This window comes from Eptatretus burgeri, chromosome 4 (assembly GCF_056783735.1).
Source record: "Eptatretus burgeri isolate ZD-2024b chromosome 4, Ebu_testis_v1, whole genome shotgun sequence".
Lineage (NCBI taxonomy): Eukaryota > Metazoa > Chordata > Myxini > Myxiniformes > Myxinidae > Eptatretus > Eptatretus burgeri.
The window spans coordinates 113,350,606-113,370,605 of NC_140964.1; the positions used below are offsets into that span (position 1 = coordinate 113,350,606).

At 40.6% G+C, this 20,000-nt stretch overlaps 1 protein-coding gene across 7 annotated transcripts in view; it reads right to left on the minus strand.

The window, feature by feature from the left end:
* The window catches only part of LRP1 (LDL receptor related protein 1), a 583,330-nt gene extending 573,907 nt beyond the window's left edge, over nt 1-9,423 (minus strand). For 6 of the 7 annotated variants that reach the window (XM_085879746.1, XM_085879744.1, XM_085879750.1 and 3 more), the window contains exon 1: nt 9,268-9,423. In XM_085879746.1, coding sequence (XP_085735872.1) covers nt 9,268-9,331 — 64 coding nt within the window. In that variant the 5' untranslated portion in view covers nt 9,332-9,423. The remainder of the gene's footprint in view (nt 1-9,267) is intronic. The other variant, XM_085879749.1, reaches the window with a different exon arrangement.
* Between the last annotated feature and the right edge of the window lie 10,577 nt (nt 9,424-20,000).

The following is a 20,000-nucleotide window of genomic DNA, read 5'->3' on the forward strand; positions in this document are numbered from 1 at the left end:
GTTGACTCTGCCTGTCATCCTTCCGAGGTCGGCAAAATGAGTGCCAGCATGCTGGTATACTGTGTCGGAGTGGCGACCCGTCCAGGATTGTTCCCAATAGCCAAGGAGACTGCTTCGGCGGCACCAACGCTCTGCACAGAGTATGGTCCTAATGGATGGATGGATACATATATATATATATATACATATACATATATATACATATATATATACATATACATATATATACATATATATATACATATACATACATATATATATATACATATACATACATATACATACATATACATACACATATACATACACATATACATACATATATATACATACATATATACATATACATATATATACATATACACATATACACATATATGTATGACTTTTTGGAATTGACCTGCAGTTCTTGCCCCCCTGTTCTTGCAGAATTGACAAGATTTTTGTTTTCACTCTATATTTGATATTGGATCATTCCTGGTGGAGCTTTTTGCCATCTTTCAACTTTGCTTTCGGTGGAAAGCATTGGGGACTTGCAAGGGCATGCTATCGACTCCGCTCTCATTTTAAGTTGCTTTCTTTTATAATATTTTCTGGGAAATTCTCAAAATTATGTTTTCATGTGCATATGCTTGATGCACTTCACATTTCTGCAAAAAAAGTGGAAAAAAATATCCCTTCAAGTCGAGTGTGACATGGTCATGTGGGTGAAATTTCCTCAAGATCAGACTTCACTGGACTGCTGGAAGAGACTGCAAAGACGTGGGGGTGGGATAAAAGTCAGAAGGAACGGCAGGGAATCTATTCATTAGCAAACGGTGATGTTTGTGTTGAGATATGATCAGATCAGGGCCTAAGAACATGCCAAATAATATCCAAAGTATTTTGCATGTAATAACTGGGGGAAAACTGTGATTCACCTTAGCAATGGAGCTAACATCAATTGTCCATGGCCACTGGCAGCGCAACTCCGCAGCTGCCACTCTCGGCCGATCTACATCCAGTAACTGTCACTCTACCTTGCAGCGACAAACAAGCGCTCAGTGCCAAACTTGACAATTGCGACCTCCGAACCGAGGTGTTCGAGCCTTCTGGCTTGGGCAGTGAGATCACGAGATATCAGAACTTGTTTGTCAGTCCCTGATGTCGGCAGTGAGATCACAAGATATCGGAACTTGTTTGTCAGTCCCTGATGTCGGCAGTGAGATCACAAGATATCGGAACTTGTTTGTCAGTCCCTGATGTCGGTAGTGAGATCACGGTCGATTAAACATGACGGTCTAATGGCCTCCTCCTGTGTCAAATATTCCTTGTGAGGCAATATTATTTTAACCTTTATTATGAGAAAATGAAGACAAATTAATAATTGGGTCAAAATGTCAAAGGGAAAAGTCACAATAAGTACAAATAGGCCTTATCAGCCTGTCCCTCCTCTGCCCAGCACAAGATGACTGGGCTTCGTTTATCTTTTTTAAATCCTTTTTATTTTTCCTCGTTTATTTATTTAACATTGACCTTCAGTTTATCTGTGCAGGCCAGAACCTGCCTTTTATTTATTTATTTATTTATTTTATCTATCTGTGCTTTCATCATCAATTTCCCGCAAACCCTTATTATGAGAATATGGAGAACACTAATAAATAAAATTTACTTTTTTTTTGCTGAATATTGTTTTCGCCAGGTTTAGTTCGAGCAGAGGCTTTCCATTTTGGAATGCTTTATCGTTCTTTTTGTCATTTGGTTATTTTATTAATAACTAGGAAATACCACCCATCACTATGCGAACGAGAATACCAAGAGAGGGGTGGGGGGGGGAGAAAGAAAGGCAAGGGAGAGAGAGGGGGGTTGGGAGAGAGAGAGAGAGAGAGAGAGAGAGAGAGAGAGAGAGAGAGAGAGAGAGAGAGAGAGAGAGAGAGAGAGAGAGAGAGAAACAGAGAAATAGGGGAGGAGAGAGGAGGAGGAGTAAGAGAGAAAGAGGTGTGATAGGAGAGTGTTGCACTTTATTAGGAGGGGTGAAGATGGAGGCTGAGGAAGAGTGGGGGAGAGTGATGAAGGGGAGGAGAGTGACACTTTACTCAATGTCGCCATACATTTTGGGAGGGACGGGTACAAGGAGTGTGGGGTGGGCGGGGAAGAGAAAGAGAGGGGGATGGGGGAGAGAGAGAGGGGAGGGGAGAGATAGAAATAGGTGTGGGAGAGGAGTGCTGCATTTTATTAGGAGGGGGGAAAGCAATGCCTCACCACATGTTGCTATACACTGTGGGAGGAAGGTGTGTGAGGAAGGGGAAGTGGGAGCAATGGAAGGAGTGAGGAAGAGAGGAAGGGGGAGAGAAAGAAGTGTGGGAGGAGAGTGCTGCACTTTATTAGGATGGAGGAGCAAGGAGCACGGAGCGAGAGAGCGAGAGAGAGAGAAAAGAAAATGTTACGTTATGCTTTATGACCACACACTCACGAATATATACTACATACTACATACATACATACACACACACACACACACACACACACACACACACACACACACGTATATGTCTATATACAGGCACTTACCCTATGTATGACATAGATGCATTCCTGGAAAACATTGGTTCAATCGAAATATTGTTAATCGATCTTCAAAATCCCATTGACTTGAAATGTATTAAAGGGGGAATAAATTCCGAACCGAAAAAAATATTGAGTGGAAATTTTTCAAAGTCAATCAATTAAAATATTATAAAGGAAGGCGCAAAGCACACCTCCCTTTATATGGGATGGTTTCACTTTATACAACTTTAACATGGGGACTGAAAATTCGTTTATCGGCCTCTACTGGATGAAATCTGCTGCAAATTTCAGAAGTAAATTATTTATACGTCGAAGTAATATGTTCCAAATTTCATCAACATCCGTTTCGGCATTCTTGAGTTTTTAACGAAAACTCTCAAAATTCACGTTGGTGTCTGTCAATCTGTCTGTCCGCCTGAAATGTTTTGGCACTCATATCTCAAAGGCGATACATAGAAACGAGCTGAAACTTGGAATATACATCGGCCAATTCATTTCATTAATGACTTTCGAAATAAATTACACCTAAGTGGCATAGTTTTTGGTTTCTTGCAATTTATGCTCATTTGCAATTCGCTTGAGTTATTTTCTTGTGCGGTACAAGTATGTAATGGTGGTGTTGTTAGAAGCAGAGACTTCTGCAGCAATCAAAGGAAGCATGAAGTGCCCCTCCCTTAATATGGAAAGGTTTCTCTGTCTGCAACTTTAACAGAGGGACTAAAAATTCCAATGGGGGGGGAGGGGTTCCCCTCCCCCCCCCCCAAATAGGTGTTTGCTTTCTTCTCAGAAACCACACACACAATTTTGATGAAACGACCACAACCTTCATCACCCATGACATACGAAAGTTTGTTCATAACATTAGAAGAAAAAAAAAATGGGGTCGAAGAGGTGTACAGGGGAAGCCTTCGTTACCCCCTCCCCCCCCCCCAAAAAAAATGTATTTGCTTTCTTCTCCAAAGCTACACACAAACTTTTGATGAAACTTGACCACAACCTTCATCACCCATGACATACCAAAGTTTGTTCATGACATTAAAAAAAAATTTTTTTAACATTTGTGTCCAAGCCCTGTTCCTCACTGCATGGCCCACGAGCTACTGGCAGCCCCTGATGGCCTAAAGTGTGGCCCTTAACGCACGGCCCATAATACACAAATGTGAAAACACCCCATCATAATCTGCCATAAATGCTATCAAATTGACCCAATGGTTTCAAATGAGAGTTACAATGGGAAGCGTAAAGGTAACATCACTACATCAGTAGATGGCAGTATGCAAACAATTATGCTTCCAGCCCAGTAACCACAACGAAAAAAAGTACATGGGGGCAGGGCCTAATAGCAGCCATTTTGGAGTCCTGCAGGTGGTGTGGCAGCTCTCACACTGATGTCTTATCGGCCAATAGTGGCCCTCGTCTAAAAAAATAGTGAAGATCACTGGTCTGAGGGGTGTTCAGGGGGGGGGTGACCCCAAAAATATGTATTTTCTTTCTTCTCAGAAATGACACACAATTTTGATGTAAATTGACCACAACCTTCACCACCTGTGATCTACCAAACTTTGCTTATGCTATTTTAAAAAAGTTGGGGTCGAAGAGGGTTTCTGGGGGTTGGGATGCCCCCAAAAATATATATTTGTTCTCACATTGATTTGTGGTACATTTTGCTGATTCCGTCCCACATTGACTTCCTCCTAAGTATCATTATTCTACCATGTGAGCGCCCAGGGGTATTGCCCCAATATTTTGCTCAGAGGGGCGAACTCCAAAAATGTGAACATGGAAAAATTTTGACTCCGGTTGTAAAATCGTGAATCCCGAGGGCTCGTAAATTATGAACTGTTGGATGAAAGTTCATGAAATTTTGAATATGAAAAGAACACTTATTGAGACTTCAAAGTTACCCGCATCCACATAATTAGGGACACAGCAAAAATTAGGGGCACCGTAAAAGTGGACTTTGGAAATAATATCAATTTTTCAGGTGTTCTAATTCGAGAAGAAAATTGGCTGAAACATGAAATACCGAATGTAATACAGAGAAACCGTTCCATTCTTGGGGGAAATGCCAAGGACATAGAAAAGACCCCTTTATACGGTGTATGTCACTGGCAAACTCTAGAAAAGAAGCGACATAACATCGTTTGTAGAAAATGCCAAACAATAGAAAAGAAGGGACATTGCATTGCTTGTAGAAAATGCCAGACGATCTAAAATAAGGCACATTCAAACAATCTTATGTGCATGCTGTACTACCCTTGTGTTCTTAGGAGGAACCAAGTAATGCTCTCGAAAAGTTCATATTAAGGGGCACCCAACATATATAGGTTAAAACCCGTCAGTACGTAAAGTTATTTGTTCTAATTGTGATTAATTTATTCTAAATTTGTTCTAAATGTGATCAATATTGTGAATAATTTTTTTTAAAGTTGGCGTCCCTTTATATGAACTTTTCTAGAGCTTTACTTGGTTCCTCCTCAGAACACAAGGGTAGTACAACATGCACATGAGATTGTTTGAATGTGCCTTATTTTTTATCTGGCATTTTCTACAAGCTATGAACACCACGAAGGACACCATGAAATAATATGAAAAAAGGAACACCATGAAGGTCTCTTCTTTTCAATAGTTTGCCACGTGGCACATCCCATACAAAGGGTCCTTTACTGTGCCCCTGGCATTTTCCCCAATAATTAGAATAAATACAATACATAGGGGTCTGGTCATCTTCTTTGTTCCTGTGCAGCACAAGACTGTGAATAGCATCATTGACTGGGCATGTGGCAGTGCTGCTAATGCAGTGCCCTGTAGGACAGAGCAGAAAAATTGGAATTTGGTGAGGATGCCAGAGATAGCTCCCCTAGTCTTCATAATGAACACCACTTTAATATTTAATGTCCACCAACTAATTCCAGCAGATGTGACACCCAGTTTAACATCCATCTGAGGGATGGCACATACATTGAATAATCACCCTGCCTGTGAAACACCAGGATAACAGTTTTTCATTGTGTTGAGATTCGAACCCAGGCTAGACAGCTTAGAGTGAGTGTGCGTACCTCTCGGCCATCCTGCCGTGGGGTGGGGATGCATTGCTTTGCAGCCACTGAAAACATTTTTCAGTTCTTTCTTGAACTCGCAGTTTTCTTTCCTCATTCTAATCCTCCAATATATTTTGCCTTCCAAACTCCAGGGAATTCCCCACAGAGAACCAATCCGTCATCACTAAGCCTACTGCTCGTGCAGCGGGACTTCCTCCTTCTTCAAAATTATTTTTGTTGCACTCAATGAAGTTACCCTTTTGAAACAGTCCTTAATCTTTTCTTCATTCAATATAAATGTCAGAACAGTAGAAAAAGTTAAGTTTAATGCTTTGGCAATTTCACGTGTCCTTGTCTAAATATGGAGAAGGTGGACACATAGCCTTATTTAAATGTATATGTCTGTGCGCTTAGTTATAAGAATCGGTAATTTGTTCACATTTTCAGATTTCACTCCACATTTTGACACTTATTAACCCAAATGCCCAATTTTCACTCATGCACTTCCTTGGAGTCCCATTAGTATGCATGCAAAGTTTCAGGCCGTTAGGTTTCATGGTTTTGGAGTTATGGAAGAGAAAAACACATACTGACATATTATTACCTGCACCACCAACAGTGGAAGGAGGTTACGTTTTTACCCCTGTCTGTTTGTTTGTGTGAAGTATATCTCAAAAAGTTGTGGACGGATTCAAACAAAACTTGGTGGACAGGATGGGTGTGTGACGAGGATTAATTGATTTGATTTTGGTGAAGATCCCAATCCGAATCCGGATCCGAAAATTATTTAATTTTCAAAGTGATTCTTCATCAATGAGAGATTGGGGCAAAAACGATATACAGTAGAGCAAGATATTTCAAAAATGTATTGGGCCTGATATGTTCTTGTGGATCAGGCTTTTTCGTGGTGGAGGTATGCGCTCAATCAAGTGCCCTTCTAGTTATAGATGAGGAAGTTATTTTATGAAAACTTTTTTGTCTTTCACTATGCTGTGATGACCTGTAATGACGTAAATCTTTAAATATGAAATGTTCACAATTACAATGATGTGTTTTCCAACTATCTCTCTCACTCACACACACACACACACACACACACACACACACACACACACACACACACACACACACACACCAATGTTTCTGTTTTAAGTGATAAATTTGTTCAGTTAGTATCGTTGCACTGCACTAAAACAAACCTTTGACCTGCCCACGTTAGCCTTTATCAAAGTGGGAATAAAGCAAACAGCTTTTCGTCAATAATAAACATTTCATGTGTAATGATCAATTGTTGTTTGCAATGGTTGCTTGATTTGTTGAAACAAGTTAAAACAAACCCATTATTTGACCTCGAGTTCATGTAATAATACACATTGAAAAGTGAAGCATATAAAGTTCAGAAAAGCAATCAAAATGGTCATTTTAAAAAAGGAACACCACAAAGATCTTTCGTAATTCCTGAATGTTCACCATGTATTTTGACCATCTCCATTCTCTAAAAGTGATGTTTTTTAACGTGCATAATTTACAAGCTTGTGAATTATATTTAAAATAATGAAAACCATAATGCACAGAGTGCTCACTAAATCAAAGCACACTGTGAGGACACATCTCATTTCTTGATCCTTGTCACATCGAGCAGCCAGGTTAGCGCCATGACGCAAGCCAACACCACAGGTCGTGAACCAGTAGGTGTTTCTGACCAATACTGCACTTTTGGTTTATGACAAAACGAGTCATGTCCAGTTAAGTTTCAAGCACACTCCAATTGCAACAAAACATTCAAAGTTTCTAGGATTAAAACGATGGCTTTATAACTCGAGGAAACTTCAAACTTTGGCTTTGATGTCGCAAGAATCGACACAAAGCACAGCTATGTTCAAGTCAGTTAAAGGAAACCCTTGAAAGCAAGTCTCAATTAAACTGCTTGTCAGTAAATTGACAAATGGTGCTGAAGAATTACCAAATGATTATATGTGTCTACACATCTATATTTTTTTGATATCTTCTTCTTCTTCTTCTTTCAGCTGCTCCCGTTCGGGGTCGCCACAGCGGATCATCCGTATGATCCGCATTGTGATTTGGCACATGTTTTACGCCGGATGCCCTTCCTGACGCAACCCTGGTCGCCTCTTACGACACAGGGATATGGTTCACTTATTTTAACCGGGGTATACACCGGCCCAGTATACTGGTACTCATTACGCCGACCTCGGAAGGATGACAGGCAGAGTCAACCCCCTGGTGTATTAATTCAGTGGCCCAACGGGGCTTGAACTCAGGACCTTTTGGATCCCAAGCCGCTCCCCTAACCACTGCGCCAACACCAGGCTAATATATATATATATATATATATATATATATATATATATATATATATATATACACATACATATTTATATCTAGATATATAAATATGTATATATATGTACCTATATATAAATATATATATATATGTATATCAATGTACATATATATATAAATATGAATATATATATATATATATATATATATATATATATATATATATACATATAAATACATATACATATAAATATAAATACATATACATATAAATATAAATACATATATATATATATATATATATATATATATATATATATATATATATATATATATATATATATACTGTACATATATACATATATATCCATTTACATAGACATATCGAGACATCTATATATACATATACATGAGCATAGAAATATACATATGTTTATATATTTATATATACAGTGTATGGAAAAGTTTATATATATATATATATATATATATATATATATATATATATATATATATATATATATATATATATATATATATATATCGATCTGACATAGGTATCTCTGTATTTCACTCCGTATGTCTATCTGACATACAATACACTCAATTCTCAGGAATCAAATTAGAAACATCTACTTTAGGAGGTTCTGAAACATGTTGAGGCTTTTCAATCACTTTATCAATTCGCATATAGACATATCAGATGGACATCGACTTGATTGTTGTTGTCAAAATGCATTGTGACACCAAATAGATTTCGCGATCAATAAGGAATCCTTCCATGTTTATGACGACACTAAACCATAATCAAGTGTTAACGCCGCGAGAGTAACGAGGTCGTCGTTTTTGACGCAGTGACACGAGTTGGTTTTGTCACTACCTATTTTGAAAAATCTCAACAACAATGAATCTTTGACGACTTTTATCTCGCAAGAAAATAAAAGGAAACTCAGCAATGAGGAAAGGTCTTTTGGCCCATCATGCCTGTGTTGCCATCCTTACTGGATCAAATAAGTAATGTCAACTCCTCTTTTGCTTATTACTGAACCGAAACACATTGTTATGTTGATCCAAGGATCATGGTGGAACTTGTACATGAATGACGTGGTAGAGAAAGAGATTAGTAGCCAGCAGTTTACTTTTACATTAATTATGAGGACAGATGTATGATTTGAGCATTGGACAGAGTGTTTGTGATTGGAGCCTGGGTTCATGCATCCACATCATGAGCCAGAGGGTTAGATAGGAATTCTAAACCTCAATCAAAGCAATTGTTCACTATCTGAGTAATATACGATTGCAAAGCATTCTTACAATAAATCATCAGGTATTTATTGTATGTGAAGGGTAAGGTGGAAATACAAGTTCTACTTACTTGAGGAGGTATGCAGGCAGAGAATGATGCTGGCGAACAATGCCAGCAGCAGAAATCTACGCATGATACAGGTTACGAGAGCATGAAAGGATTACGTGATTCCTCGTCTCTCCAATGATTCTTTGTCGTATCTCTGTATCAGGACTCACTGTCTAACCTATATGAATAGCAGTTAGGGTTGGGCGAGAGGGAGGAGAGTGAGGATGTATCGATAAGTGAGTGTGAGGGAGAAGGGGGCGGAAGTTTGGTCCTGATCACAATGTGTGCTCCTGCTTGATAGATGGATAAGCAGTGCGAGGATGTTGATGGTGTTCTTTTTAACTCCACATTTAATGAAACAGAGTCTGCAAGAAGCGAAAGGATCCTGAGTTCAAATCCCCCTTGGCTGTTGAATTAATACCAAGTGGGGTTGACTCTGCCTGCCATCCTTCCAGTCGGAAAAATGAGTGCCAGCTTGCTGGTATCCTGTGAAGGAGTGGTGACCCATCCAGGATTGTGCCCAATAGCCAAGGAGACTGCTTAGGCAGCACCAATGCTCTGCACAGAGTATGGTCCCAATGGATGGATGGATGCTTTTGACCCTGCTCGAGTGGGCTGGACCAAAAATGATACTGCTCTTGTACCTACCTTCTTGCCATGTTGTAATCATAACTACCAAGTTTGGTAAATTTCTGCCTAACCGTTTAGGAGTGGATAGCGTGACAGACAGACGGAACTCATTCCAATATCTTTCGCTATTTTTAAAAAGAGTGGGTATAATTAAGGAATGAGCAATTTGTCAAATTTTTGTTGTTTTGAAAATGGCATCTGAGGGAATGTGTGTGTGACTGTATATTTCGTAGACAAATTGCAGCCCTCACAACGAATCCTCCCCAGGGATAGTCTCATTTCTTGCAAATAATTCATCTGATGTATTCCATAACTTCATGTGCATTGTAATCCTCTGTGTTGCGTTGAGTTTTGTGCCCCCATCATTTTGACAGGCTTTTCCCCTAGTATATTTTCACAGCCCTCACAGCTCCCCTCCCCCCACTCCCAACATGATTAATAATAAATATCATGATTTAAAACTTGCCCTGTACATTCACAATCCCCAGATATGTTCTTGCAATCAGTGTTCAGAAGCACCTAAATCAAGATGCACAGTCTATTTGCTGATAGCAACCAATTGGTGGCTTTGTGTGACACACACACACACACACACACACACACACACACACACACACACACACACACACACACACACACACACACACACACACACACACACACACACACACACACACACACACACACACACACACACTTGTCCACTTGGGCCTTGCATCGACCAACATGGTCGAGATATTACAGTATGAGCACCTTCCCAATCAGCAAGCTGTGAAAGTTCTCCTAGTCTTTTGTTGTGCAGAGGCACAGCCCTTTCTTTCAGGTACTTTTCCAAGTATTTTCTTTTCGAGCTTTGTGAGCCATTTTCGATCACAATCCTTTTCCCCGACACAGGATGTACTTTCTTTCGTCCAAAACACGGTAATTCCCTGGGTTTCTGCACATGTGCACAGAGCATTCTGGGACAGATGCCACCATTTCAGAAGTCCCATGTTGACTAAATACAGGGCAAATTGGAATCAACGAATGGCTCCCAAAGACTTGCGAGGACACAATTATTGGCAGTCACAGGATGTGATGCATTTTCGAAGCTTTTTACACTCTGTCGGAGTTCAGCAATGTCGTCAGACTTTCCAGAGCATTCGCATGATGAGGTGCTTTCTGACTTCCCCCCCCCCCCCCCTTGCCCGTCATAGGACACTTGGTGTGGCAGCCATATTGGAAAAACAGAAAAACTTTGTACGTTTGTATCTCTGAAACCACACCAAGAAAAAAAATTGAAACTTGGCACAAAGCAAGTACTCCTCATGGGGAATGGGTGTGATTTTATGGCATCATCGGGTCCCTCAATATGACGTCATAATTGTATATGTAGAACGCCACATCTGATCAGTCTGAAAAATTTTGAGGGTCATCTAGGAATAAAATGGCCCATAAAAAAAATTCATGACATCATCGGTTACGTGATTCGGCAACCATATTGTTAAAAAAAAACCTTTAAAAATCCCCTTCTCTGAAGTGGTTGAACAAATTGAGGCAAAACTTTACATGTATGACCACCTGTCCATGAGGAACAAAAGGTTCACACATATGATATCATAGGTCACATGGTTTGGTAGTTATATTGGATTTACCCTAAAACCTATGAAAAAGAAAAAAATACACAACTCAAAAGGAGTTCTGACAAGGGTCTGCAATCTCGGATTGCTCTTTTTCTTGTTCACATTTTGTAACACTGAAATTATTCCACTGCCAAAAGACAATTCCATGCTACTGCAGAGAGGGATAGGGATAGAGAGAGACAGAGAGACAGAGAGACAGAGAGACAGAGAGACAGAGAGAGACAGAGAGACAGAGAGAGACAGAGAGACAGAGAGACAGAGAGAGACAGAGAGACACAGAGAGACACAGAGACACAGAGAGAGAGACAGAGACACAGAGAGAGACAGAGACACAGAGAGAGACAGAGACACAGAGAGAGACAGAGACACAGAGAGAGACAGAGACACAGAGAGAGACAGAGACACAGAGAGAGACACAGACACAGAGAGAGACAGAGACACAGAGAGAGACAGAGACACAGAGACAGAGAGACAGAGACAGAGAGACAGAGAGACAGAGAGACAGAGAGACAGAGAGACAGAGAGACAGAGAGACAGAGAGACAGAGAGACAGAGAGACAGAGAAACAGAGAGACAGAGAGACAGAGAAACAGAGAGACAGAGAGACAGAGAGACAGAGAGACAGAGAGACAGAGAGACAGAGAGACAGAGAGACAGAGAGACAGAGAGACAGAGAGACAGAGAGACAGAGAGACAGAGAGACAGAGAGACAGAGAGACAGAGAGACAGAGAGAGAGAGAGAGAGAGAGAGAGAGAGAGAGAGAGAGAGAGAGAGAGAGAGAGAGAGAGAGAGAGAGAGAGAGAGACTAATTAAATGTGTCTTTTGAAAATTCCAGGCATATGGGGACCAACACTCTCAATGTTATTCCCTGGGAAGAATGTCCGAATGAGGAATAAATACTACCTACACATTAAAGGTACAACAACATACATCACACGACAGCAAGGTTCTTGTACTCTCACTATTTGCACCATATTTATTGATCATATGTAAAGACTACACAACTTACATATATTACATAATCATCTACTGCCTCTGTAATTATGAATCAAATGCAAGAAATGGCTGGATTTGATTCACAATGAAGGAGTAGATACACCAAGTACACCATTTTCAGGAATGATGAATGAATCTCACACACACACACACACACACACACACACACACACACACACACACACACACACACACACACACACACACACACACACACACACACACACACACACACACACACACACACACACACACACACACACACACACACACACACACACACCTCATCCATTTATCCTGGAAGATTTCTTCTCCAACACATTTGATGCCAATTGTATACCCTGGAGATTTTCCTACGGTCAAATAGCATGTTCTTGAGTCTTTAAAACACAGACTGAATGCCAAATTCAAATAGAATGACAGGGACTCTATGTTACCTGATATTTGGGATACCATTCCCCTTCTTGGTTAATGAATGGTTCAGAGAAAAGAAACATCTCTGATGACAAATAATTCCGGTAATTTGTTAATCATCAAGTAACTACTATGGGAACAATCTCAATGGTACAAATCAGTTCCACGTTGAACGTTGTGGTCAACATCAGCTGTGGTCATCAGCTGTGGTCTGAGCAAAATCGGATGATCGCATATTCTGAGACCACATCTTTGGTTACATACACCTTAATACAGATGAAAGAAAGAAAAAAAAAAAGATCACTTTCGAAGGGAGGGGAGGCGTTTTGGGCTGCTTGTGCCGGACGTTTCAAACAAAAAATAAACCAATGTCACCCCCAGGGTGACCCATATCTTGCCAAAAGGTGACCACGTGTGACTTCTTTAAGGTCACACAAAGGTGAACAGAGCTGCTATGCACCAGGAGCGACTCCTTGAGGAATATCTGCCTACGAGAGATTCCGATGAGAATCGTTCTACAGAGTAACCATGAAAAATGTGTTTGCCTCATAACGTCACCAAATGACGTCAGAATGTCTCAAGCTTGACATATCTAGAAAGCACTCATCGAGGTGTTCAATTTGAGGTACTACACGATATGGTTCCTAAAACTTGAAAATTTGACCTCGGGGTCAAATATGTTTGACCTGAGGCGCTAACCATGAAGGTCAAGGCCAATCGCCACCAAAAACTAATCAGCTGAGCGCCAGACCATATACTACATTCCCATAAACTTTGGAGACGATTCAATTAAAATTACTCAAAAAATAAGGGTTTTGTCGACTCCCCTGATTTGCGACAAAGTAACCTTGACCTTTGACCTTGACCTTCAAAATTTTATGCGCTGAAAGGGAACTCTATAGGCCTCTGATATGCGAAGTTACAAAAATTTCCAATGATAACTGTGCTCTGCAGAGTGATTTATACGTGATTACAGACAAAAAAAAAAAACATATGAAGGTCAAGGCCAATCGCCACCAAAAATTAATCAGCTGAGCGCCAGACCATGAACTATATTCCCATGAAGTTTGAAGACGATCGGATCAAAATTACTAAAAAAAATAAGGGTTTCGTCGACTCCCCTGATTTGCGACAAAGTGACCTTGACCTTTGACCTTGACCTTCAAACCTTGACGCTGAAAGGGACCTCTATAGGCCTCTGATATGCGAAGTTTCAAAAATTTCGAATGATAACTGTGCTCTGCAGAATTTTTTTATACGTGATTACAGAAAAACAAAAAATAAAAAAAATAAAAATATAAAAAAACATACAAGCTGACTAACATATCTTGCAAAAACTTCGTTTTGGCAAGATAAAAAACATTCAAACCGCGAGCCAGAAACAACAACCACACAGGCCGTTCCTTCACTCTCGCGTGCCCGTACGTGCGTGGCCATACGTGCAAACCCCCCAAAAAATAAAAAATAAATAAAAACTTTCAAACCGTGAGCCAAAAACAACCACACAGGCCGTTCCTTCGCTCTCGTAAACGACGACTGGATTGGGACATTGTGTTTATCTATAAATGCGCATAAGAAATCGAGAAATTATTAGAATACATTAAGTCATCACCATCTGCAAGTAGTGCGTTCCCGTACGGAATGTTCACATGCATTCCACGAATTATCGCTTGCATTTAACTGCTGTGATACTTCCACACACAGAGTTAATTAATATCAAAATTAAAATCAAGTTTACCTCCCTGTCTTTGCTTGCCATGACATTCGCTGCCATTGAAGATTGCAACTCCGACGCCACGGTAACTGAGGCACCGATCGATCCCCATCTTAACCGGCATGGCACGTGACATCATCGTCGGCCGCTGCGCACCGGCCTACGCGAAGTTAAGTCCTCACTGTCCGGAAGTTCGCATATCGCACTTACAATTATTCGCAATTTAGTTTTAATGGATAATTATTCAATTAGCGCCAACGTATTTTGCCTTTTCGCAATGTCATCACAAGGAAAAACACAAAGACAAGAGAAGAGAAAACAAAACGTACGTGCAAAAAAAAAAAAAAAAAACTTTCAAACAAACACACAGGCCTTCGCTCTTGAAAATGACGACTGGATTGGGGCATTGTGTTTATCTATAAATGCGCATCAGAAATCGAGAAATTATTAGAATACAGAAAGTCATCACTATCCGGAAGTCCATATGTTGTAACCTGTAATGGGGAACGCGGCTGAGGATCTCTTCCCCATTGGCCACGCCTACGCAGCAACGTGTCTTGTCATTGCTTGGTAAATAAATGGCCATAACTTGGGAAGCACTTGTCCAATTAATATCAAACCTTGAAAAGGCACATACTCAGGTGCCCAGCAATATACCTGGCAAGTTTCAATTAGATTGGACGAGTGGTCGTCGAGAAACAGCGGTCTCTCACACACACACACACACACACACACACACACACACACACACACACACACACACACACACACACACACACACACACACACACACACACAGATTGCTGGAATTATAGATAGATGATCTTGTCGGACTTTCGTACTACTTCCAACTGGTGGCCAAAGAACTGTTCTGTTAATGTGGTAACACTCACAGAGGTATCATCCCAAATTTTTTTTAACCAGATGACCTCATATTGCCAAACTAAACTTGTTCAGGTGACATAATTTCACATTGGGTTTTTATTTACTTCTCGGTTTGAGGAGAAGGATGACGCCATAGTCATTCAAGATGACCTCGTGTAACAAAGGAACTGAAGGAAAAGGAAGGAGAAAGCCTCGATCAGGGAGAACTTATTGTTCCGGGCCTTGAGCTACTCAAGGTTGTAGGTTTGTATTGGTGAAGCAGAAATTAAAGAGACAGTTGATTCCAGAGTTCCACGGTGCGAGAAAATAAAGAGGATGCACGTTTAGTGGTTTTGCCTGAATGCACAGACATACAGTAATGATGGATAGCTAGGGACAGGTGAGTTGAATGAGGACATATGGGTTAAGGAAATGTTGCTGATGATGCTTCAGAGCAATATCCGTGGTAGTAACTGTAAAAGAAGGACAGAGAAGAAACTGCTGCTCCGCAATGAGCCGAATGCTGACAGGAAGCGAGCTGTAACTCACAAGTCCATTTCCCTTCTACTGAACTTGATCAAGCATACACATCAGAGATGGGTGAGGTTCGCCCCAAATGTGTGAGCAGTATTCGATCATGGGGTGAACCAGGGATTTGTGATAAACAGTTGGGAAAAAGTTTAAGTATTTTTTGATGACTAGGAAAATATATCCCATTTTATGGGAAACGTTTTTTGGCAGTGTTTACAACATGTGGCTTCCAGGAGAGATAAGAGGAAATTTCAATTCCCAGAAGGCTGATGGTGGAAGTCTGTGTGCGAACTATACATGACATGAAAAAATAAGGAACATTGGTTTTGACATTATTTGAGATGAGAAGGGAACACGCCTAGATGTAGCGAGGTTGCTTGAGCCCCACTCGACCATAGAGTTAAGATCAGTTCACCCCCAATTCATTTTTTTTAATTCATTTTTCATTGAGAAGAGCTTACGGCAGCCGCACGGAAAACGCAAGCCCACCGCACGCCCTACGTACGGTCGAGGTGGAACACATCTACGTCATAGCTTGGCTTTGTCAAATTGCTACGGCGAGCGTAGAAATGAAAAAAAGTTATAACTCCGCGCTATAATTCCACGGCGCCCCTACGGCCTGTAAAATATAGCCAAACGGCGTAGGGCCTCCCTGAGGCCACCTCAGTTTCTCTGCGGCCACCGCACGTTTCTGTCAATTCAGAGGGCGTACGGCGCCTTATCCTCGCCGTAGAGCAAATGTGACTGAGGCCTAAGTGAAGTTCCACTTTCGGAATATTCCTTCATTCTTTCTTCACTCAATATAATTCTCTGAACAAGAGGAAAAAGTTAAGTTTAATGCTTTGGCAATTTGTAAATGTGGAGAAGGAAAGATCACAGCCTCGCTTGCTTGAAGTAAATAAGTGAATATGCTTAGTTATAAGAATCGGTAATTTCTTCAAATTTTCACATTTCATTCCAGATTTCGACAGTTATTTAATCCACCAGCTTCGATCCTCAAATCTGAAGACAGATTTTGATTTTTGCTTTAATTGTATTCCGTGAGAGGTCATCGTGGAAAATTGCCAAGGCTTTTTGAGTGGCCAAAATAAAATGGCAGATTAAGATCCCTGTGAAATGAAAGCAGGCTGACCAAGGGTAAGCCTGTTTTGGTTTTAATTCAATAAGCCCGCTAGGTATCTTCAAAAGGGGTGTTCAACTTTATCCAAGTACCTGGTTTTCATTCATGCATTCCCTTGGAGTTCCCTTTGTACGAGTACAAATTTTTCAGGCTGCTAGGTTTCATGGTTTTGGTGTTATGGGGGAGACACACTGACACATACATACTGACATTTATTATTACTAGTGCGTGCCCGTACATGCGTGGTCGTACATGCAAAAAATAATAATAAAAAATAAACTTTCAAACCGCGTGCCAGAAACAACAACCACACAGGTCGTTCCTTCACTCTCGCATGCCCGTACGTGCATGGCCATACATGCGTGGCCGTACATGCAAAAAAAAAAAACTTTCAAACAAACACACAGGCCGTTCCTTCGCTCTTGTAAATGACGACTGGATTGGGGCATTGTGTTTATCTATAAATGCGCATCAGAAATCGAGAAATTATTGGAATACAGTAAGTCATCACTATCCGGAAATCCATACGTTGTAACCCGTAATGGGAAACGCAGCTGAGGATCTCTTCCCCAATGGCCACGCCTACGCAGCAACGTGTCCTGTCATTGCTAACTAAATGGCGCCCTTTCCCCATTGGCCACGCCTATGCAGCAACGTGTCCTGTCATTGGTTGGTAAATAAATGGCCATAACTTGAGAACCACTTGTCCGGTTAATATCAAACCTTGAAAAGGCACATACTCAGGTCCTCAGCAATATACCTGGCAAGTTTCAATTAGATCGGACCAGTGGTTGTCGAGAAACAGCAGTCACAGACACACACACACACACACACACACACACACACACACACACACACACACACACACACACACACACACACACACACACAGATTGCTGGAATTATAGATAGATAGATGTTTACAAAACACTCTGATGTCTGTGCTTGCCCCCACTGTTCTCCGTCCCACTCTTTCAACTCAAATCCCTTCCCGCAGTGAATTTAAGTTGATAAACTGTCAGATTGAATTCATGTGACCAGTGTAGATGTCGAGTAGGCTTGATGGGCCAAATGGCCTCCTGCGTCCAAGTACCGCGTGTTTTTCCTTATTAGTAAGAACAGGAATGATTTCGTGCAGATGCACTTCTTCAAGTCTGTTATTTTGCAGTAAATACTGGAAGAGCTTGAAAATTGTTAATGGTGCCGATTACGACCTAAGATCAAAATAAACGAATGAAGCACTTTTTTCCAACTGAAAAGGGAGTTTTAAACAAAGATATAAAAATGATGACAGCAGAAACCAAGGGTTGCAGTGCAGGCACATTTAAATGGATCATCAAAGAAATCCATTTATTAGCCATAAACAAACAAAGTGGAGAAAATACTTTTGTGAATTCAACCTGCACATAACAAAAGACCTCGTGAAGGCCTTGTTTTTGCAACTCTTTCACAAAGCCACCAGCAGCTTCAACCATCAGTTGCACTTGTGCCTGGCTCACTTTCATCTTAATCATTCCTCATCCTTCCAGGAGAAGAATGTCCAGTTTTGTGCAAACATGGCAAATCTCCAAAGCTTATCATTGCCATGTAGGCCTAACACAGATAATATAAGGTCGAGAGAGAGTGGCCTGTTTCGATGTGTATTGTGTGTAAATAGGGGGGCAGACTCCAAAAAGAATGTTGTGGTTAGAACAGTCGTTTAAATTATCTGGTTCAAGGTTATCTACATCACCATTCCAACTATATTTAATGTTACGGTACACTCGAAAGAGTGTTCATAGGCTTGGTGAATAGTTAAATTGTTGAGGTTGAAAGAGCAACAAAACTCGCACCTCATAGTAATGGGATTGATAAAGCACGCAGGAATGGACTTGGTGGAAAATGGTTCTATCGTCATACTTTGTATTACTTCGAGCCATCCTGGTGTTCCAATCTGAACCCCTAATTCACGGTCTAGGGACCCCAAGTTCAGATTCACTATTTCACATGTTTGTGTAGATGCACTATTTTGTCTAATCATGTCCATGTTGGCTGGTATGATAGTCTTGAGGTATCACATTCGCTTTTTATCTCTTCAGCCGAGGATTGAATCTCGATGCAGCAACAAACTGGCACTCTGGTGTTTCGCAGATATGGCAATTAGCATCAATGTGTGAGCCTTCCATCAAAATAACATTCAGCTGGAGGAACAGTCTGCTGCACTGATTGATAGCAGATATTAAAGATGCCACGGTATCTTTTGCCAAGAGAAGGCGACTTATCGCCAACACCTTCAACAAATTACAAACTCCTGCTTGAACTCCACGTGGTCTGGTCTTCTTGGACACTTCTTGCTGTTACACTGCTTCATACCAGGTGCACTGTTTGCTATCTCAAAGTGTGGTTGCCAACATTGAAAGAAGAAAAAGAGGAAGGATGGAAAGGATCTGTGGTGCAAGGGAGGGAAGTGACCAAGGGGAGAGGGTCTTGGAGTGTTGTCCTCCCTCCCAGGATAGTGAAGTTTTGTATTTTTCACCTTGAATTCTACATTTTAAGACACTCTTTATACAAAATGAAAGCAGGATAATTATGTTTTCTGATGAATTTAAATTGTTTTTTTATTTATTTATTTGTGCCACTGAAGTTGGAAGGAGGTTATGTTTTCACCTCCGTTGTTTTGTCTGTCTGCTGCGAGCAGGATATCTCAAAAAGCTATGCACAGATTCAGAAGAAACTTGGTGCACAGATTGGGGGTATGACAAGGACGAACTGATTTGATTTTGGTGAATATCCAGATCCGGATTTGGATAAGAGAATTAATTAATTTTTAAGTGATTTTTCACCATTGAGAGATAGGGACAACAATGATATATAGCACGATAT